The sequence below is a fragment of the Scomber scombrus genome, chromosome 23, assembly GCF_963691925.1.
Source record: "Scomber scombrus chromosome 23, fScoSco1.1, whole genome shotgun sequence".
Lineage (NCBI taxonomy): Eukaryota > Metazoa > Chordata > Actinopteri > Scombriformes > Scombridae > Scomber > Scomber scombrus.
Genome location: NC_084992.1, coordinates 11,261,376 through 11,284,965, shown reverse-complemented (window position 1 = coordinate 11,284,965; position 23,590 = coordinate 11,261,376). Strand labels below are relative to the sequence as shown.

The following is a 23,590-nucleotide window of genomic DNA, read 5'->3' as shown; positions in this document are numbered from 1 at the left end:
GCTGATATGCATATACTGTAAATATGTGTGTATGAGTGTAGTGTTGCTCACACCCTGAGGTGTGTGTACTGTCAGCTACTCTCCCTTGCAGCTTTTTCCCCCCCCACTTCCACTCCTCCTAGTAAACCGTCACATTAGCATTTTTATCTCTAGGCTCCCTCAACTCTGAGCAGTCAAATGTCTCCAAGCATTTTTTTTGTAACTTTTTTCCCCTTCCTCTATCTTTCTACGCTTCTATATTCAGTCCTAGAGCTTGATTCATGCACAAAGAAGGTTACTTGACCTCTGATGTCATACATGTACATGAGTTGAACACGACGAAAAAAATCCATTATATCATTATTATTACTACCAACAAGCAACTTTTGAATGTAGCTGTACTCATTCTGTAATGCACTATACTAGGAATGGATATTTCAACAAGATAATTAAACCCAGTGAACAATAGCCATTTGCGTATTAGACCTAAAGGCTCACTGACATTTGACTGGTCGTCCTCCAAGAAGCCTTTGACATCATGGGATTTCATCTAAGATATGCAAATGTATTTCAGTCCGTTCTTAAATGCCACCCCATCTACATTTGTAAGCATGTCAACGTAATTGTTTATGCACCGTTCCAAACCAACATTGAATCATACCAATTGGTATAAAAAGGCACAATTGCATATTTGCATTCACTCTAGTTGTGTTTTTTTGTTTTTGTTTTTTTTTTTTTTTACTTTTTTTTTTTTTTCAGAAGCACTCTAGATATACAAAGTGGCACCAGATAAAGAAAAAAAGTAAAAACACAGATTACATTGTCATGATCATTTCCATCGTATAACAAATCAGTGTATGGGATTAAAAAGTAAAATACAAGATGAAGATAAAAATCTCGTGATATAAAGTTGATGTAAATGAAACATATGATAGAAAGATTTGGGTTTGCGTGGTGATATAAGAGACACTTTGATCCAGTATGAAACACACAAAAAGAAAAAAGATCAATGGTATGGTCTTAACTGATGTACTAAGTTGTACTACATGGCTAATGTTTCTTTAGGTATAACAAAAGCAAGCAACAAGGTGGATTTCCATGTTTACAGGGATAACATTTTTTTGTACATTTTGTTTTACAGTTTTTTTCTTCTTCCTTCTCATTAATTGAAGTAAGTTCCCATTAAACGTGCAGTAAAAAGTAAATATTTATGTATACAGTTGATAAGTATAGGAGCACTTTCTTTCGAACAACGAGTAGTACTTACAGACTATAGATTGCCGGAATGCAGAAAAAGCAGCTCCGGTCAAACCAAAGGGGTTTTGCTAACATACAAAAAAGTTCCATTGCATCTAATTTTCTTTTGCTTTATTACAGTCATGAGATTTTGCACCTCTGTAGCTGAGAAAAAAGAAAAAAATCACTGTAGACAGGGAGGCACAACAGTTCAACATTGTCATGTGTCTGTGTGTTTGTGGTCATTAGGCGTCAGCTCTGAGGATGTAACGGATGGTTTGTAGAGACATCACATTCTTATTGTTCAATCTCAATCCTTCATTAAGAATAAAAAAAAAAAGATTCTTCATGTAATGTGTACTTAAAGCAATGTTCTCCCAGAAAGCTATTTTTGTAAGTGATGGGGGAATGCTTCATCCTGTTCACGAAGCTTTGGTATCGCCCCTTTTTCTTTTTTTTTTCTTTTTTTTCCCTCAGCCTGTAATTCGAAAACTCCACCGGTATCTGTTTGTTCAGATGTTGCTTTTTGATTGTTCTCCATTGAGCTGATTCTTACATTCGTGCTCAAAGATGCCATCGCCATGTACTGTATGGAAAGCAACATCTGCTAGTGCTAAAAGGACTGTAGGATGGCCACGTGTGGATTAATGTCACCTTGAAGGCTTGAGAAGAAGTGAAAAAGAAGTTGATGCTTGTTGGTCACATGTACATTATGATATTTATTGCTCGGTCTATCACACACACACACACACACACACAGAAAAAAAGGAAAAACAGTAGAAAGTTGTTCTTGCAGCTGTTTTAGTAACCAGCTTGGCCATGTTTACACCCTCCTAAGCCTATTATTGGTGTACATCTATACACTAAGTATGGCCTATACACACATACTATATACTGCATATCTGGCCCATACACTCATACAATTTCAATTGCACCTTGATAATTTTAATCTCGGCATGCCACACACTGTGCTTACCAAGGATATCACTCAGCAACATTGGTGCCTTTTGTTAAATGAATGTGTTTCTCATCTTTGTTGTGTCTGCATGTTTGTATCGTGAGTTTGTCAGAGAAAAACAGGGTAAGTATTACAAGTTGATATAAACAGTAGCATCCTGCTGAGGTGATCCGAATATGCACTACCATGTACACACATGCTTTACAGCCAATGCGGTGATAGGTCATGACTCTAAGTTCTTGCATCTCATAAGGGGAGGTGTAAAGAGAGGGCCAGTCAGAGACATAGAACGAAAGACTGAGGAAGGTAGAGAGACAAAAGGGAATGAGAGCATTACGCGCTGTTGCTGTCGTCCAATGTATATGTACAATGAGTGACTTTTTATCCGGGAAGGGTTTCCACACTGGTAGATTATAATCAGTCATCATACAGTATGTTTGTTATAGTATAACAGTGGTGTTGTAGTCCGAACTGAAATGGTGTTGCAGCAAATTCCATTCGCTCCCATTTCTGTCCAAGATGACTGAAACAGGTCTTTGTTTTCGGGGCAGAATATTTAAAGCTTAGTCTTTTCCGAAGTGATAAGATTCAAATACGGTCAAGTTTTGGTCTGCTTATGAGCAACGTTTGTCACAAACAGTCAAGATGACAGAATCCATGGACAGCTCAGTGTGATCGAGACCATTATGTCCAATATATTGTTGCAGCCACAAAACACCGTGGCCAGAGTCTTGCACTGTTCTAAAACAATAAAAAACGCATTACCAGACACACGTTAAAGTCAAAATAGTCCACACGTACAGCTTTGATTCTAGAAAAAAAACAATCACAAACAGAAAAAGAAGTGGTCTCTTTTGTACAGTGTCATCTTCAAGGAATGGGGCCTTCATGGGGGTCAGGGGGGAATGCATGCATGTACTGTATATGTAAAATGAGTTGATAATTGTACAGATTGACTGTCAGGCAGCAGATTATGTCACAAGAGCCCAACTCGCCAGTAAAACAGCCTCATCCGAAGTCCCATCAATGCTCTCAACAGTTTTTCCTCCTCCTCCTTTCTTCCAGGTCAACGCCGGAATTAGCACTTTAAAAATGGTACAATGTGTATTTATCCACTTAGTTTTTTCATTAAGGAGCTGTTGTAAAAGTCTTTGGAGAAAGTTTAGTCCTACCTTGTGTAGAACAAGGGTGGCTAAGAGCTTCTAGAGCTGTAACGGTGGTGGGTAAGCAGCTATGCTTAGTTTTGTATTTTAATGCCATATGTTGTGGCACAGCAGGTGTGTCTAACACTCCCAGCTCACAGGTACACCTCCCGTCGCGTCAAAGTACCACAGGATGTGGGCTTGTACTCCCCAGTAGGTGCCAGAGGAATCTCCTCAGTGGGGTGGCCCAGTGTCTCCTCCCCGCCTCCAGGCGAGCCGTAGGAAGGCGTGCCAAAGGCCTCATAGGAGGAGGAGGAAGAGGCCATCTTCTTGTTGAGCAGGTTGCGATTGCGGTCGCCCATCATGTGAGTGGCGGTGGGGTCTCCATTGGCCATGGCGGCCATGGCGAGGGTCTCTTGGCTGCCGGGCTGCTCGGCGCTGCTGCTGCTGCCGCTGCTGTTGCCGCTCATGAAAGTGGAAAGCTTTGGTTGTTGAGGGGTGGTGGTTGACTTGGATGGCCGTCGCTCTGGCGACGTGCGCACAGGCATCCAGCAGGAGTCCGAGTGGCCGTACTCGTCACATTCCCGGGTGCACTTGCCAGTCATGGCTACGTCAGGCAAAGGCCGGGAGTCTAGAGGAGGCAGAGAAGAGAAAAAACAGAAGTAAGAAATAATGTTTGTTTCACTAAATTTGGATATAAAATGATAATCTAACATTTGACTCAATAAATTTCCTAACACTAAGTATTTGTTGTGGTATGTGTCAAATAATATTTCCTTTAGTATGAATTCCTCCATTAGATGCATGAATCTGTATTTTTTTCCTAAAAAAGACATCATCGCATCTGAATGTTGATGAAGAAGGTACAAATCAATAAAAACTGGTCACGATGGTTACCAGGCACCTATTGTGACATATATGTGTGTTCTGAATGTTTTCAATTGTGAGTAGAATTAAGCTTGTACGAATAAAAATTGCATTTGCTTTCATGCAGAACCCATACCACATGACAGAAACGGTAACAGAAAACAACAATGAAAAGAAGACTCCACCGGCTACGACAACAGCCTCAAACTAAAAACACAGTGGCGTGAATCAGAGTTGAAACAATGTCATGCTTCAAAACGTGTTTGTGCTGAGAGGGGAGGCGAGGGAGGGAGAGGGAAAGGGGGCAGGAGGGTGGAAAGAGAAGGGAAGAGGTCAGTATGTGCTTTTCAGTTTGTACTGATGAAAAAAAATTAAGATGCACACTTACTTACTCTGGTGGTGTGTGTGTGTGTGTGTGTGTGGGCTAATATGTTTGTGAGATCCAACAACACCCTATTTTCTTATCTGGTGATTGACAGACAGCAATCACATTCTGATCTAAGTAGCTTAATAGCTTTGCGTGGCTCAAGCGCCCTGATAATCCACTAATAGGGGTCTTAACCAATTACCTAGCTGGGCGCTGGCCTCAGATTAACTATGTCTACTGTATTATTGTGGAAAGCAAATTATGTGCTTACAATGCTACTCCAGGACAACAGGTTTGACAGATACCCTACAGTCAGTGACTACTGTCAGACACTGCAAGAGTTTGTTTCAGTGCGATACGTGAAAGATAATTATCCCAAATACAACAAACCAAAGCTGAGTAATGAGCTCGATATAAGACGACAACTGTGAGGAAGGAAGGAAGAAGGGAAGGAAGGAAGGAGTCTACTCTACAGCCCCTGAACAAATGCTTAGACATTACACAGTGCCCGAGTTAATAGGAGTGCCAGTGTTGTAGAGATGCTATGTTAGATGTAATTTATTCATGACCTGATGCGAAGTATGGAAAAACCAAAAATCAAGCAAAAGCCAGGGTGAGTGCAAACCAAGCCAAGCATGCCTTTGCTCATAGTAAATAAAAAGGAAAACAAAAACAGAGTTTGGACCATGGCTTACTTTTAATGCTCTTTTTCTCCTGTAAAAGAAAAAAATAGAACAGAAATCACTCTTTGTCTTTTTTCACTTATGCAATTAAAAAAGTATATTTGTAATACTGTATGAGCAACACTGATACGGTAACTAAAAGACAACAGCATCAAAAAAGTATTATGCAGAGCAGACACATGACTTGACGACACAATGCAGCATAGACAAGGACAGCAAAGAAAGAGGAGATAGGAAGAACAGAATGAGAGGCCTTTCGTAGTCCTTCTGATTTGAATTTGAATCAGCAAAAGGAATCGCTTGTTTCTCTATGAGTGCCGTTCAGCCAAAAAAAAAAAAAAAACATGCTGTATGACTTCAAGAGTGCCATTCCTATGCTATTAGAAATCCTATGCCCACTAAATACCTATTGGAAGAAAAATTCCATGTCACAAATTACCTTTTGTAAAGCATCAACTAATTACTGCCAGTCAATGTATAGCCCAAGCCTAAGGGAGCGACTGCTACTCAATGGAAAAATCAAATAACATTTCATCATTAGCGAGTCCAAACAACTGAGCGGTTCTGTTTGATGAAATGTAAATAGCTAAATAAATGAAAAGAAAAGGCATGAAAATGGAACAAAACTGAGAGAGGCAATGGCGAATCGCAAAGAGTTAACATGCCGGCTGATGTGATGAAAATGATAAGAGTGGCTGTGGATCATGGCATTGAAAGTAAAATACTTTTTTTTTTTTATATCTGCCTCCCCCTCCCCCCTCTTTTTCTCCCGTCTCAGCTTCGTGAACACAGTCATCAAAGAGACAAGCGGATACCAGGTACTGATTGTCTTGCTCATTTACACCTACAATTGAGCTATCAGGCTACCCACAATGCACAGCAGCTCTCTTGAGGCTGCCGTGCCCTGCTCCCTGAATGCTCATCCAATTGTCTCCTCACCTCAGTCACATTCTGACAAAATAGTAAAGAAAAAAAAAAATCAGCAGGGAGGACCTCTTGTTTCCTCCAGCTCTCATGGGTAAGCAGCCAACTTTCAGCATCCAATCTCCGCCGCCCTGCACGGGTGGGCTGCTGAGGTAGTTAGCCAGTGCTCTGTGTGTTATATGCGCTGAAAGGGAGGATGATTATTTCCTAGCCATGGTCCATTGGCTCTGCAGGCTTGCTAAAAATGAGAAGACATTTCCCACCGAGCTAATGAATTGGGCTGCTATATCAAAGCAAAAACGCTGTTTTTTCCCCCTTCTGTCTCTCTTCAGTAGTGTCACCTCCCCCTGAGGTTGGGCCATCAATATGAGTACTTTAAAACCACTTAAATCTATCTGTCCTTTGCCACCGGATAAATAAAGTACCAGCTTCAGCCTGGACTAGTTTTTTAACCCACTGGCTGAGAAACAGCTGTAGGTGATGCTTAATTGATTTTAATGTCCACTCATCATCAACATTAATGTTTTTGTTTTTTTTCTCAAAGCAAGAATAGTGAAAAAACATCACTCCTCCCACTGCAAGTAAACTCTAACTGGCTTATTTTATCATTTTATTATTAAATCTAACAATGCAAGTCGGCAGAGTAAAAGCAAATGCATTACAATAAAGCCAGGACAAAAAAAAAGAATTAATTGTAATTTTCAAAAGTATTTCCACAAAGAAGACACGCAACATCGCTTCCATACATATCCATAGGCCCTTTCAAGACCCAATTCAGAAATCAGGACGTAGAAAATATCTTCAAAGAAAAGCCCTTAGAGCACACACAGTGCAGTAGCAGGCTTTTGTTACATATTCACAAACATCCCGCCAGCCCACACTAACAACCACAATATAACACAATACAAGTGGGTCACTCTGCTGTGTTAAAAAGCCTCACTACCAACACTGAGAGCTGAGCAAGGAGGCACTCCATCCCAGGTTGCATCCCCGGGGCACCGGCCTTGTTATTTGGTATACAGAGCCAGAAACAGTGGTACAGTCTGGGTGCCACAGGCTGGACTCGCTATCTCTGTCACTGGGAGAGAGAGAAGAGCTTTTAGCCAAGAAGGGGCTGGTCTGCTTATAATGGCCTGCAATGCAAGCCCTCTTTTACATTTGCTAAAAAAAAAGGCTTCCGGATAAGTGAGGGAGGGGTGGCAGTGGTGGATTTGGAGGAGTGATTGGCAGATGAGTTAGAGGGGCAACGGGCAGAACAGAAGAGCAGTAGCTTTTCTCTGAGATGTAATTTGTAAGTTGTGAACTGCTATAGTGATGATTACCCACTGACACACCACTGTACATGAGTGCTCACAGATATTACTGCCTCATACTGTGCGCATTTGGCGATTTTAGCCTGCTACATTTCTGTGCTTGCGCATTAATGAGTCTATAGTGACGGTTTCCTTCATTCGTACACAGGCTTTCAACTTGCAAGAAAGCAGGCTGAAAGTGGGCCAGTGGCTGCGCTGGTTGAGCTGTGGCTTTTCTTAGCTGGCTTTAGTCAGCCACCCTATCAGCTGACTAGCTTACACTGTGGGATATTTCAAAGAACCTCCACTGCTGGGGTACAGTAGCAATTCGTTGCGGCGTCTTTAGCAGTCACTAAGATGTTGCAGTGTCGGGAAAAAAAGAAAAACGGAGGGTTAGACTGTCATTGCTTCCGGGCATGTGCGCACTAAATGTCTGTTGCGTGGGCATTTCTGGGCAATTCAGTTTAGTATGTTTGTTTGTGAAAGAGTACATTGTGTTTACACTAAGGCATGTCAGTAAGCTCACTTGCCAGTCCACATTTCATCTACATCGCCAACCCTTTCACTTTTGAGCCGTGCTCTCCCCCGCACCATCATTTCTTCCTCTCCTTTCCTACTCTGTTTTTTGGTCTCCGCTACGCACCCCTGCTACACAGACTGAAGCTACGTGACCTGTTGCCCTCTCTTTACTGGCCAGCAAATTCAACCCAAACAGCTGAGATGCTGGGAAGAAGGGATGGAGGGAGCAGGAGGGAGGGAGATGAAGAAAAAAAAAAAGACTGAGAGGGAAGAGGAAACAAAACAGAGGTGAGGTGCCTGTGTGTGTCTGCGCTGTGTCTTTGACAGACATTGCAGTTGGCTGGACAGCAGATAGGGGTCAGAGCAGAAAGGGAGGAGGAGGGCATGAGGGACGGGATGAAGACAGGGATGATGTAGAGAGGGAGGGATAGACGGGAAGAGAATAAAGGAGACAGAGAAAGTGCGTGTGCTGAGTATAGCAGGGTCAGGGCCTGGGAGAAGGGAAACAGCAGATTGAGTGGAGAAGACAGCATGGCTGCCTCTGGGCCGTCATAGGCCAAACACACTGCCAAAGAGAGCAATGGAGAGGAGAGGAGAGTAAGGAAGACAGGAGGAGAGGAGAGAAATTGAGGACATGAGCAAAGACAGGAGGAGAAGGAGAGAGGAAGAAAGGACAGATGAGGGACACTGGATGAGAAAGTGATGATACAGGGACAACAAAAGACGCTCTGTGCTGTAAATAAATCATTATAACATGCGCTCCCAGGTCACTCCATGCGCTCTCATGAATGCTCACATTAACTTATCAATTCAAGGACCTGAATTTAGACTGTTTAAGGTTTCATATTATCTCTCTAACAATGAAGTCCTGTGTGCAGGCAGACGCGAGGCACCTCTCACCTCTCCACTAATTTAAATCTAATAGGCCTCCATCGCATTCCCCACATTAAGGAGGCTAAAATAAAACACTTTAACCCACAAATCTCATTTACACCCATCCGCATGGTTCCAATTTGAAGCCACAACAGAACATCTTCTTCTTGATGCAAAAAAAGAAAGGAATTTTTTTTAGGGCTGTGAGAAATAACACAAGGAAGTGTCTGTGTGTGAACAGTGAAGCCGAGTTTGGAAATGGCCTTTGCGATTGCCTCGCGCCCCTCATCAAAGGCCTCCCTGTAAGGACGGATCTATTTTGCACGTCGAAGCAATCAGCGTGAAGACGAAAGTGTACATTCCCGAACGTCATACAGATTACTCCAAGATGCTGAGGAGGGATGGGGTGGGTTGAGTAGGGGGGTGGTGGTGAAATATTTATCCTAAAAAAAACAGCTGTTGGAATTGCTCAGGCCTTCATGAGAAAATAGGAGAGCGGAAGACGAGAAATAAGGGTGACAAGCGAAAAGTGATACAAGGAGACAGCAACAGAAAGAGTGAAAATCAGAGCTAGCATTCTCTCTGCAGTTTCCTTTTTTTTTCTTCTTCTACTTCTTGTTTCTTCCTTTCTACTCATTCTCGCCTCTAATAGGGTCCTATTTAATTAGGTGAAACTTGCCGACTAATTATGGTGTAAGAGTGAGTCTCCCTGTGTTTGGCTGTCTCGCTTTGCGGGGCCCCTGTGGCATCGCCTCACAGCCCAGAGGTCCTCAGCATCAAAGACAGACAGGCAAGACAGACACACAGTGACACCGAATACACACACACACACACACACATACACACAACAAGAGGTGGCTGTGGGGAACGAAAGGAAGCAGAGAGGGAAGGAAATGGAGAGGAAAAAGAAGAAAGAAGGAGAACGGCCGAGAGGAGAAAATAAGGTAAGGGAGGAAGTGTTCCTGAGAGAAAGCAGCGGAGAGAGAGAAAAAGAATCGGCGCTAAATTATTAATGCCGTGACGGCGAGTTCAGACAGAACAATATCCACAGGAAAAAGCGATATTTGTCTTTCTCTTGCTGAGATGTTTGCCAGACAATTAAGGAAGGATGGAGGAGAGAAAGATACGCAGTGGTGCAGGGGAAAATGAGAACAAAAGGGGAGTCTTGGGGAGGAATGACCTTTGAAAGCGCAAGTCATGGCGTGCACCGCTAGCAACGGCATTAATTGATGGCATTAACGTCAGCAGTGGAGATTTTTTCAGCGCCACAGTAAGTTAAATCCAAACCTCAAAAATGTAACCCCTATTAGTCCGGTTCAGATCTTGTAAGTGGGAGGCCGATTTAACTGAGGGAGCAGAAAATAACACATTTTCCATCCCTGTTGATCACTGTTGTATACATAAAAAGTAACTGTTCATCCCTAATGCATTTACACAAACCCCACTCTGTTCAAAAAGCTCTGACTTGACCCATATGTGGCCTTTTATGCGACGAACATCTAGCCACATAGCGTTAACCTTTTAGCTTTAGCAGGCCAGCTGGAGGAATGCTGTTGAAAGTGGCAGCAGGTGATCTATTCTCTGCCTTCTGAGCTTCTTGAAGTATTTACTGCCTGGCAAGGGCAACTAAGGGAATAATCTGGAACCCCCCGCCATGCCTTAAGAGGTGCAGGACGGGCGCAAAGAAAAATGGAAAGGAGAGGGAGAGTGAGTGAGTGAGTGAGAGAGGGAGGGAAAAGATACAGAGCCCTGATCGAGTTTTGTAATGAGCTGTCACCTCCTTTTGCCTCGCTCCTCGAGATGCCCAACCTCCGTGTGGAACAAAGACTCAGCATAAAAAATACACATGAGGCCATCCAGTATTCATAGGAGAACATTTCTAGGCTATAGCTAGCGAAATGATGACATCCCTTCCCTTTCATTTTTTTCCTCCTTTAGCTGCTACTGCTACCTATATGGCAACTATCATTGCATAAACACTGCAGGTAAGCATAATGGGTATGATATGGCTGCTTTTCCTTTTCAGCAGGGTCAATACTCTTTCTGGAATAATGAATGTACTGCGGCCTGCTCCTGAGGTAATTAATTGAGGAGAGATTAACTAGCATAATTTCATTCTGGTGACGATCTCTGAGCCAATTATCAAATGTGGCTTGCACTCTCCCTCCCGTTTGCACACACCCTCTCTCTCTGGGTTTCTGCCTCTCTCTGCCCATTTCAACAGTCAGCACTCTAGCCAAAGACCCCATAAATAAAGTGTCCCTGCATGTCATGCTCCCTCATTTATCTTGCATGCGTACTCTCTCGTCGACATGCATGTGCACACATACGCGTGCAGATGAAGCTTCTCATACACACAGCAGGTGGTTTGCCGTTATTGGAAGCGCTTTTTTTTTTCTCCTCCCGCTCGCTCACGTATATGCACATAAATGCAGGCAAACCACAGGCCGTGTCCTTAAAGCACTTCTGACCCCCTGACCTCCTCTATAAGTGGAACAACAACAGGATGATGTGGAGAGGATGGTAGCTGAGTGACTCATCCACTCTGCTAATAAGAATCATGATGCTGGCTTGCTGCCACGCAAGACTACAAAAACAACACCTAACTCAAAAATGCTTCCTAGCTATGTTGTGAAATCCACAAAATCTTTAAAAAAAAAAGGGATTTTCTCATCAGGTATTCATATTATACATAAAGCTTAACACATATAATCACCTTTGTAAGCTACAACTCACATCTTACTATATGTAATTCTGCTATGCTTGAAGAAATACCCAATTACAGTAAAAAATAAAGTACTGTGTCACCACCCCACCCCCCCCCCTCTCTGTTTATGTGCTCTTTTTCTTCAGCATGGCACTCTGAGCTTATACAGAAGACTCTGGAAGCCCCGTAAGGATTAGCATTAGCTGCTCTGCTATGGTGCACACATGCAACACTGCTAGCAACCGATAAAACAATATGGCAGTCTCAGCTCGTTTTCACACCGCACACAGACACCACCGCTTTTGCGCTGTAGCAAGCCCACATTAACCATGCAGCGTGTGTGAAGCTTGTGTGTAGATGCTCGGCATTCCCAGCCACAGACGAAAAGACAAGCACACAGTATTATTTGATAAGACAAACACAGAATACAGATGAAGGGGTGGCGAGTGTGCAGAAAATGGTAGGGCTTACTAAGCTACTGTGAGTGTGTGAGCGAGGGGTTAAATCAGTTTTCCTTTTTTTTTCAAATGTTTTTTTTTATTGTTTATTATTCCTCTAAATTCTCTTTCTCACACACATACACACCGTCTCCTGCTCTCTCTCTCTCTGTCTCTCTAACACACACACACACACTCTCTCTCTCTCTCTCTCTCTCTCTCTCCAGTCTTTAGAAAAAGAAGTGTCATTGCTTCTCCTCCACTGTTACTCTTATCGCACACTCCCAGGCGCACTCACACAATAGCCTGTTTTACACCATTAAATGGTTATTTGTCAAAATACAATTTCAATTAAATACTCACTAAAATAAAAAAAAGAGAAAAAAGTCTCTGATTTGCTTTTTACCGATCGTACTATAGCAAATATCTAAAGCATGGGATTGTATGGCCATGCTGCAGGTCCACAGTGGTGCAGGGGATACAGTTGCAAAGATGACTTCAGCAATATACAAACTATTACAGCAACTGCAGCTTTGGTGATTTTTTATTTTTTTTTAGTCTGATGTGATTCAAATAAATGGCGACTGCACAGAACATAGCTCAAGTTCAGCACATGTTCACCCCAAAGGAGCATATGAAATATGAAGCTTTAACTCTTAAGCACTGCACCACTTGGCAAAGACACTCACAACACTAGCAGCAAATTTGCATTAGAATTTCATTATGTGTCCTGCTTACCAGAAAAACTATGTATGGCCTACATATCACAAATTATGTTGTATAACCAACTACCTATTTTATGTTAGCAACACAATAAAATTAAAAAAAATAAAATAAAAGGCTGCCCAAATATAGAATGTGTTCTCTCAGCACCTAATATCTAAAACAAAGGTTCCACTTGTGATGAGCAGTTAACAGTGGTGGGCTAGCTAGTTAACTTGTGAGTCAGCCAAATAACACCCACTATCTAGTGTGTTTGTCTCCCTGTGGCAATTAGCTCTCAGCTGCTAGCACATAGGCCAAAGCAAGCTGGGCATGATGAGTCACGACCTTAATGGAAAGCTAGTGTTGTAAATGTGGTGGGGGGTAATTATGCTGACCTCCAGGGACAGGCTTTCAGTTTTTTAGTGTGTAGGCTTATAAAACGGGCACATTGAGCTCCACTTTGTGCCTGAGGAGGCAAAGTGTCCGGATCCTGTGTTTTCCAGGGGGATTCATTTTATTGTGTTTCAGATGGTTCACAAAACATTTTGTACTTCAGAACCTTGAGGGAAACAGCAGACAAGTTGAATTAGGTGGAGAAATTTGCTAATTGCTAATACTATGCATTAAGATTAATTTTGTGGAAGCTATGACCATTATAGACATGGAAATAATGACCAATTCTAATTATCCTTTGCAATAGGGGCCCAAAAACTATAAGCCTAATTATTAACAGTGCATTCAAGATTGTGGACACCTGTTGCAACATCCCTATTACTGTCTTCAGCTACAATAAGAATAAAGAAAAAATCTGTCTGCCATCTGGGTCTTACGTCTGCAGCTGTGGTCATCATTCCTCTCTGCCCTATCTCTGTGTGAGTTTTTAAGTTTCGGGCTTAATTGGTAAGATATTGGGATGTGACAACACTCTGAGGCACATCTTTACAGTGTAATAATAAGGGTAACCAGACGAGTAATCAGACAGTTTTTAGACAATTTTCCCTTAAGGACAGATGGAACACCTACTGGGAGGGTTGAAAACAAACTGCATCAATGGCTCTGCACAGTGCAGCGCTGATGAAAGTGCTAAAAGGATGTGCCAGTCAGCAAACAGGTTCTCCAGCACCTCTTTAATGTATCCTTAAGTCTGGCCAGGGTGCCTCTGCTGTGTTAAACCTCCCACGGTGTTTGAGTGTTCAAGAATGAAAGGAAAGACTTCAATGACAGCATTGCGGCCCCATCCTACACTATGGCAGACATCTGATGGAGCTGTCTTGATCACACTAATTTGCATACTAGTCATATGCCCCAAAACATGTCCAGATATAGTGTAGGATGAAAAAATGTCATCACATATCTGGCTTGTTCTCACTAGGAGGGGCTCGCGCTTGGTGAAAATCGAGATCTTTGATTTCTCGAGTGCCTTAAACACTATCCAGCCACTCTTGCTCAGGCAGAAGCTCAGAGCGATACAGCCAGATAACGCCAAGGTGTCCTGGATTATAGACTATCTCACAGATAGGCCGCAGTTTGTTCCCTCCTGGAGCAGTGTATTGGATTTGCTGCAGAGAGGCACTGTGCTGTCACCTTCCCTATTCTCTCTGTATCTTTGACTTGAGACTCAACAGTGGGTCATGCCGAGTCCAGATTTTCTCTGATGATTCCTCCATTTTGGGATGCATCCATGAGAGAGAGGCGGAGATGTATGCGAGTCTGGTGGCAAGATCTGCAGTGTGATGCAAAGAGGACCATCTGCAGCTGAACACTCATACAACGAGGATTTCTGATTAATGAGACCCCTCTGACACCTGTCATTCGAAAGATCTGCAAAGTGTATGGTCTGCACATTGTGTTTCTTTGTAATCTGATTCACACTCTTGATTTATAAGATCCTATACTAAGTTACCTAGTGCACATAACCCACTTCCTCTCCTTATCACTAAAAGGTTTTGCATGCTGGGTCAAATTATCTAGTGTGAGGAAGCACAAAGCCCATCTTAACATTTTCACTATCTCCTCCTCGCTTCGCTTCACCAGCTAAAGGGGTGTCAGCGGCAGTGGCACACCACATCAACACATCAGCACATCTTAAACATTCATCAGTGCATGATTCTGTTTCCAGCAACAAACGCCACAGGCAGACAACAAGGCTCTTTTCATTCATCACTCAAAAGTCGCCTCCTATCCTTGAAGCTCCAAGTCTAGATTTGAATGCGAGTGGACACTTGAAAGCAAGTTTCCCATTAACATTCGCATGTATCACACGGATGAACAAGAAAGGGAGATGATTGGAAGTGAAATCTGCTCTGGATTTGAGTCACTATCCATGACCCTCTTTCAACCTACAACGCACACCCTTCTTAACAGACCAGTTTAGCAATATAGAACTACAGTGGCATGGCTGGAGACATACACAGTGTATTATTTAAAGCACCAGGGGCCCAATTTGTCACTCTGGCGGGCTCATCACAGGCAAACATCCTTTATGAAATGCACTTTTCACGCTGCCTGTCGGAGGGATCAAAGCAGCAGCAGCCATGCCCGTTTCTCCCTCTTCAGTTTCCCTGCTCCGATTCCCACTGACAAAATGAGTCAGTTTAAACCAAATACATCCCCTATCAAAATAATGAGAGGAGTGAGTGATAGAGATAGACAAGGTGAAAGAGATTCATATTGCGGGTCGGTAAGGTTAGGGCAGTTTGACAGCAACTAGGGAGTATGGACACTCAGCCTCTCTAATATTTTGTTGGGTACTGTTGGGTATAGGACATAAATGGCATCACTGTATTAGAGCTCAAGTCAGTTTTCAGCTAAATGCAGTACGTGGTCAGACTTAATGTTTTAAATTACAGCAAGTGTGTCAGCCTCTTCTATGAGATCCAGATTACATATGAGGTCATTAAGACCCCGTCATTAAGCCTTTCTGTGAAATATATGCGTGCACCATTTACGGCCTAATGTAGACTTTAATTACTATTTCTACTTTGACAGAACATGGGGTCACTCATTTTTGGATAGCTTAAAAGTGGAATCAGTAGAACAGGACTCTTTATTAGGATCTAGTGGAAGTTGTAGGAACTACAACACTAGAAAATGTGTCGACTCAGCTACAAAGTTTATTTCTTCTAATTTTCCATCTCATTGTTTTGTTTTTGTGCAAATTCTTAAGGAATTTAACATTTTAAAGGTTACAACCTTTCGAGTAAGAAATACACTACTTTAGAGGCAAGGCTGAGGCTTCATATAAGAACCATTTTAGTGTGACTACTTGGTGTCTCCTTGAAGTCCATACTGACCCCTGTAAAGTGGAACACTTAAGCTAGCAGCATATATTAGGAAAACATGCCTCAGTTTCATTTATATAGGCCTATTCCATCCTTGAAGAAATTGATGTATCGCTAGAAGAACAATGTGCAATGAGACTACTGGATATTTACTAAATGTTAGCTGTTAGCTGATACGTATGTTACGTTGCATCACTAATAAATACAGCTATTCCGCACATTTGGCTAAATCATAAAATAGGCTGTTTGGGGTAAAAAAAAAAAAAAAAGGTTGTTGGTAAAACTGCAAGTCCAACTGCATCATTGATAGAGTCTAAGACAAACCTTTAAAATGCTGCAGTGATGAACAATCATGGTGCAGAGTGTATCGTAGCTACTTCAAGGGGAATTTGGCTATGGGCTGAAGCGAGGTAGAAGCTCCAGCACATAGCACATACACAAAGCCGGATTAGCTTGCCTGTTCAGAAGCTTCAATTCTAAGCAACCAAATTGTAACCGGGGAGTACTCTGGCATTGATCAACAATACTCCTCTACAGAACGCCTACTGATATTTTGTACGAATACTGATTACACCTTAAAGAGACACTTGAAAATTGTAAATTAATACTTGAAGAGTTCACAAGCCCCCATATTCACGTCTCCACTCTGTACCGTATTTCTGGCTTATATGATACTCAAATTAATTTGACATTAGATGACACTGAGTATGTAGCATAACTTCACTGTGCCTTTTCTCCTTTGCCTTTGAAGCACAGAAAACATGCTTCATTATTCACCCAGCTTGACAGGCCTATTTTCTCCCCCTTCTACCCCCTCTACCCCTCCACTACCTCCCCACCCCCTTTTTAGCAAAGCTCTCGACCAATTGATTTTTCCTTTTTCCTCTGTCTGCCTTTTTTCTTCTTCCCGTCCTTGATTCTAATGCTTCTGGGTTGTGGGAAATATTTATTCACATTGATCGACGATGGAGCTGATGGGTCTTTCATGAGCGTCAGAACTCAAACTGTTTTTGTCCCACCGATGTCTCTAAATATCAATCACCACGGGGAGAAGTGCAGGCTGGACTACAGATTAGGGCAATAAAGCCCCAAAGGCCAGACTCATTTTCCTACAAGAGAACAGAAAATATACACCAGACACCAATAGTCTGACCCGAAATTGAGTGTTTGTGTAATGTGTGATGCTTCCTATCAGTTGTCAGTGCTCGCAGACAGTGTTTTAAGAGACAAATAGAACTTTTCTACGAATGATTGAAAAACTCCAAAGCGGATCCAGACAAGAACTGAGTTCAGCCTCGAAGTGTAAAGCTGTTTGGGTGCCATGCATGACGTGCTACTGAGGGCTAGAGGGGGTGCTTCGATGATAATTCCTGCATCTGCATGGTCCCCATTAAAAATGCAGCACCGACAGAATATTTTCTGCATCAAATTTTCATAGCATCACGCAGTCTTGACAGCACATGCACAACATCTCACAACTGGGATGAGGTTCTTAAAGCTGATGTATCTCTAGCTTTTTCTCTGAATGAATGCAGCATGGCTTATGCATGAGGGATGCAGACAGGGTATTGTGCCATGGTTCATAGACAGTAGTATTCCTCAAGGGCCTTTACTACTGTATGCGTGCTATCCCCCAGATGCACACCTTCAGCACTGACTCACATGCGTGGCCTCACACATACACCAACATCACTGTTTACTATCTCTCCTATGTAGTACACAAAACCACATGGAAATGTGAACTGTACCACGGAATGGCACAATTATTATATTTTACAATATTGTCAGAAAAATATCTTGAAACCATCCTTGTATCAACTGACAGCTTATCATTTATCGTTAGAGAACATTGTGTGTGCTGTATTTAAAATAAGACACATATGTACTTTTAAACAGCCCACACATACTGTACAGTCCATCAACATATTATGCAGTACAGTCGGCGCCCAAACTAGTAAACACATTATGTCTAATCCTCATGAATATCAGGACCTGCGCTGACTCAACTGCTCTTTTCATATTTTCATATTCATATTCTGCTGTCACATCCAAGCTAAAAGCACATCATTCCAGCAAAATAAAACTACGCGAATCCCTGTTCCACCAATTGCTGCATGCAAGGTCATATGTAAATAGGCTTCCCTTGCAGCAAGGAAGACAGAGGCATCACCATCCGTGTCAGCATCATAAAAAACGGCAAAAGCCATGTTTGATAAATACGCTGGGTGCAAAGTCACATTCATTCCGTTAGTCTATAAGCAAATAATATATGAGGAGATTGAGGACATCGAAGTTTCATCTCCCTCGAGGGGCAGTGAAGATGTACGCTCACTTCACCCTCATTATCAACCATTACTGAACATACAAGTGCATTCTATTGTCATGTTGAGAGCACATAAACAGGCCTGCAGCTCATTTTGGGTGCCATTAACAGTCTTATCGTGAAGAAAAGCTTTCAAGAAAGAAGTTGTAGTCATTGTGAAATGATATTAAACTAATAGTAGTGGATTTATCACTTTCTATGAGGGGATAGTCAGAGTGAAACGAGGCAAAAAATCCTTTTGATGACTCCCAACTTAATCCTACCATAGCTGACAGAGAATTTGCCTTCTATCCAGTTCAGTAGTTGAAAGATTAGCATTGTCTCTGTCCTTTGATGAAAAGAAATCACCAAGAATAGGAAGGAACAGATGAGACTCTCCATACACAGGGAGTGAGTCAGTCATATGAGCGTCTAGGGCTATGGAAGGGCAGGCTGTGTTAGTACCTGATGAGTGTCATTTGGAAAAGAAAAAGAAAGTAATAATATGTATTTACTTCCTTTGTTTCCTCTTGAGGGAGGAATGGGGTGAGGGGGGCGGCTCGTTGAGCTACAGTATAGTGTGCAACCAAATTAAGAGAGAGAGAAACATAATCAGTTGGTGGTAGAGAGAGTGCGAGAGATGCAAGTGTGTATGTGAAAGAGAGAGAGACTGGTAATATGCTTGGGAATTTAATAAGACTCAGCGCTCCTCAATAATATCACCCGCTTCACAGAGTCCTCTGGGAAACATGAAATGTGCCGATAAAGGATGATGCCTCCCTCTGACAAACGGGGTGTGCTAAAAGCGCTGTAGAGGGGAAAAAAAGAAAAAAGAAAAAGCCACGCGCCGCCGTAGCTAGCGCACATGCTAATGTGCCTCAGGCTACACTTTAAAGAATTATTCACTTTCTTCTCCTTATGCTGCGATTCTCCAAACCTCCCCTCTTTAAGGTCACACACGCTGCATGCACACTTATTCAGACTCCAGCTGAATAATGTCAGCTTTATTCACAGAATTCTTAGTGGACATGTGCGGTGGATTTAAGAGAGTTCCTGTTTGTGTTGCTGAATGTGCGCACCTGTTGAGTAAAAAGAGCATGCTTCAGGTTTGTCATGATACCAGAACTTCACCATTATGAACTTAACAAAGCAGTAGAAAGCAGTGATTAGTCAAACTCTGAATAAAATGCACCAAAGTATATTGACACCTGAATTTGAGATATTTGTGGACACCAAAAGCTTAACACCCAGATGTGACAGCTGAGCATCTCATAGATGTTAATATGCTGCTATAACAGCCACCACTTTTTCTCTGAGGGGTTTCCACAATATTTTGTAACCTGGCTGCAGGGATTTGCTCCCATTTAGCCACACGAGCATTAGCAGGGTTAAGCACTGATGCTGGACGATACCACCTGGCCTAGCTGTCGGTGTTCCAATTCATCCTAAAGGTGTTGGATGGGGGTTGAGGTCATTGCTGCAGGTCAGTGAAGTTAGTCCTCCCCAAACTCAGAAACTTTATGGACTTCGTTTTGAAACTGGAAAAGGGGCTTATGTTGCCACAAAGTTTAAAGCACCCTATTGTCTAAATTATAATTGTACATTGTAGTATTAAGATTGGAATTTATAGGGGTTTAGACCAAACCATGTACAACCACCACTTTCAAAAAGTAAAAAAAATATGTGAACAGGGCTGCCTTCACACAGTATTTTATCAATTGCAATTGATAGAAATTTTTGTGAATTTATCTCATATTACTTTTACAGTGTTTTCCTCAATTGAATCTACAGTAAGTGCAGCCCGACTCATGTATGTCAAACCCAATGTGTTCATGTACACAAACACAAGCGAGAGATGCACCCCCTGCCCTGTCATGTCCTGTCAAACGAACAGAGAAAGACAGCCTCTCGCTCTGTTGAGTCCTATGACATTTACATACCACACTGCCTGGTAGTGTAGGAATCACCCTTAGGCTGTACCAGGCCTTGAATTTAGGACAGGCATGCTTTCAGTCGCCTCAACGCCAGCCCCCCCCCCCTCTCTCACTCTTGTCACTACCTCACCGGGACCTGCTCACGCTTGACAAAAAGAACCCCAAACATGTACCTTGCTCCACTGCCGCTAAAACGGGCTGCTGGCTTTCAGACGGGGGACACAAAGCGTGAAAGGGAAAAAAAACATGGCCCATTTCTCTCTTCTCTCGCCATTCCCTCCCTCCCATACTCCTCTCTTTCCTATCTGAGCAGACATTGATGTTCACATTCTCTCTTTCATGGCAACTCTGTCTATCAAGGCTCACCTGCTCTTTTGTCTTCGCTAATCCGTTCTCTCACGCTCGCTCAATCTTTCTACATTTTTTTTCCCTTCAATACCTTTGAATATTTCCTTCCCTGTTGCCGCTGTAATCATTCTTTCTTTCTCCCCCCCCCCACCCCTTCCTCTCTCTTTTTACCTTCCCTCTCACCCCCCATTTCTCTCATTATCTGCCTGTGTCTCTGCTGATCGGCCAATGACTCCCTATTGGCAAATTCATGAGATTGATCATTTTTACACGGGTGGGTGGATTTACTAAAAGGGCCCCTCTCCTCTCTTCCCCAGATACGCGGCTCCTACACAGCGCGCTATGTGGCACCCACACCCCTGCCGGTAAGACTCTGAAGCCCTATCACTTAACATGCACTGGGCTCAACTCCCAGGAGGAGAGAGAGAGGCTATGGGAGAGCAGGAGAGAAGGAGAAGAAAGCGGAGTACCATCTGAGCAGAATACTAATAAAGTTCAGCACTCGAGAAAACGGAGTAGGGAAAAGACAGTGGCAACGCTCTGGTGCTACAAAATTACCACTTAATTTGATTCAATAGTGTAGCATCTTCGTTGTCTATTCTTTCTGTGTTTTGCGTGCATGAATGTGTATGTCCATTTATGTGAATACGTGTACAAGTGTGTGCAAAGTGTGCCCACAGGCATGCAAAGATACAGAGTTATAGAATTCTTCACTTAAGATATTCATATGCCTTAGGGGACTCTGGGCATCCCATTCTTTCTCTATTTTTCTTTAATGTCTGTGTGCCTGTGAGTGTGTGCTCACGCCAATATGTGTGTGTGTGAGAATTTGGTTGGCTTCTGTGAGCAGAGAGTAGAGAGATGGGTTGCATTAGCATGATTAAAAGGACAGTAACAAATGACTGCTGTCTGAGAGAAGCCATGTGACTATCACAACAGGATATAGGCCAAGTATATCAAGACACACACACTCCCCAATGATTCGACGTCGCTCCTTAAAGAGATGTGGAGTGGCGGGAAATGAGCGATGAGGAGCGTTAAGAAGATTGAACAACACACACACAAACTACACGACATATGTGACAGCTTTGAGATTCTTCTTGATTGTATATGTTGTGTATAGTATTTTAAGAGAATGGTTGTGACTCTGTGAGTGTGTGTGTGTGTTCAGATGCATCAAATATTAATGGGCACATGGTCGCTGGTGAAGCCTCATTATCACAATTTCTTTTGGGGGAAGAATACAGAATCGAGACTTTCTTTCATTGCTACAACTGCTGAGTTGCAAGGGAAGGGAGGCCTCTAAAAATAACCTCAAGGTTCCATGTGCCGTAAACCCATTTCGTTTCTCTCATACTAGTAGGTGGAACTGGAAGAAACGTATATTTTTACACTGGTTTAACTCATTATTATTTAACCAATTTCTCTTCATTACAGCTTTTAATCATTCAGCTCAAAGAATTACTTGCCTGGTGCTGGGTAGTTCATTGGCTCCGCTTTCAATAATAACCATCCTGAAAGGATATTCATTAATTCCTGCCTATCACTTGGCTAATGCTTACCCATAGCCCTGCAATGAACCATTGCTAGCCAAGTGTGCTATTTTCCAATTCCACTCAGAATAAGGAAGAAGCTATAACCTTGTTCATGTTAGCATAGTGAAAAGAACATGTTTCTATCTTTGCCCATGGCAGCATTCAGCTGGCATTCATTAATATTAGAAGCAGAGGAAGAGAGAGAGTGAGAGAAAAAGATTCTGCGGTACATTAGTGGCCAGATTTATTGACGTCTTTGCGCCATGAATGTGGCAGGTGCTCTTAGGGTGCTTGTGAACAGCAGAACTCCCCTCAACTCCTGCCTCTGGAGATAAGTTCGGAGGTAAAACACACACACACACACACACACACACACACACACACACACACACACACACACACACACACAGAGCGTTCTGTCAAGGTTGCTGAGACGTTGCAGGAACTTTATGAATGTTCTCTGTCTTGTCAGGGCACAGTGTGCAGCCTCTCACTGACAGCAGGCACAAAATGATGGAGGGTCTGTGCATGGCGTTACCAACGGCTGAAAATCACCTGCTGGACCTGTGGCCAGACCTTGAAAGCAGACTTAGACCACTTTTTTCTGCGTTCTCAAAGCCATATTTTAAATCTTTTAAACACCTGCAAATGTTCATCTATGAATAGCCACTTTGATGCAAAGCTTTCAACACAAGGCCACATCATTCCGAATACAAGTGTCCGAAGAACAAAGAAGAATAAACTGCCACCTGAGCTACCTGCATGACACAACCTTTAAAAATAAAACTGTACTTTTTCCTCTCTTGATAAGTGGAGCTCATATTATCAGCTATAAATCATTCTGCAAGGCATCTCTCTTCACTCATTTTGACATTTATTTTCTATTGTCTAGACAGGAAAGTTCCTAGTGTGACAAATTAACACAAAATCAGTTGTTTTTTTCTACAATACCTCACCTTGTAGCTTGTTTATCAATCAAAAAGCCTTTCTTCGTCATTCTAGTTCTGCCTGTCTCTTTTTAACTTACTATCCCTCCCTGCTAAATCACTGACAATGCTTAATCCAAGTCTATAGGCCCATAAACAGACTGTGGTCTTTGCCTTGTAAACCCAGCTACACAAGACAAAACACTGCTGGATCTTTGTTCAGCTTTGTTCAGCATGCTTCTCATTTATTTTTTGCTTTATGAGACACTTGGAGTTTTATATATTTATTATTGGATGACTCTGCAGCATCAGTCCTGTTCAAATTACAAGAGCCGACATGAAAATATAAGGTTGTTACCAGCAGATGAATGTAATATATACATTCTCTATAATAGTCTTTGGTTTCTTACATTGGAGCACCGCAAGATTCATTTCTTGGTTCTACCCCGAGCCACAATTATAACCTTTTCACCCCAGCTCATATGTCTCTCCAAGGCCTACGGCAAACAGTGGGCTCTATCATTCACTGGATGGGAACTGATGTATGGAACGACGCATCGGTTCAATACCATTTA

General features: G+C 42.4%; 1 protein-coding gene across 2 annotated transcripts in view; it reads right to left on the bottom strand.

Moving 5' to 3' along the window:
• Positions 1-3,470: 3,470 nt before the first annotated feature.
• pcdh7b (protocadherin 7b) overlaps positions 3,471-23,590 on the bottom strand; it is a 104,230-nt gene continuing 84,110 nt past the window's right edge. For both annotated transcript variants that reach the window (XM_062444898.1, XM_062444899.1), the window contains exon 3: positions 3,471-3,946. In XM_062444898.1, coding sequence (XP_062300882.1) covers positions 3,471-3,946 — 476 coding nt within the window. The remainder of the gene's footprint in view (positions 3,947-23,590) is intronic.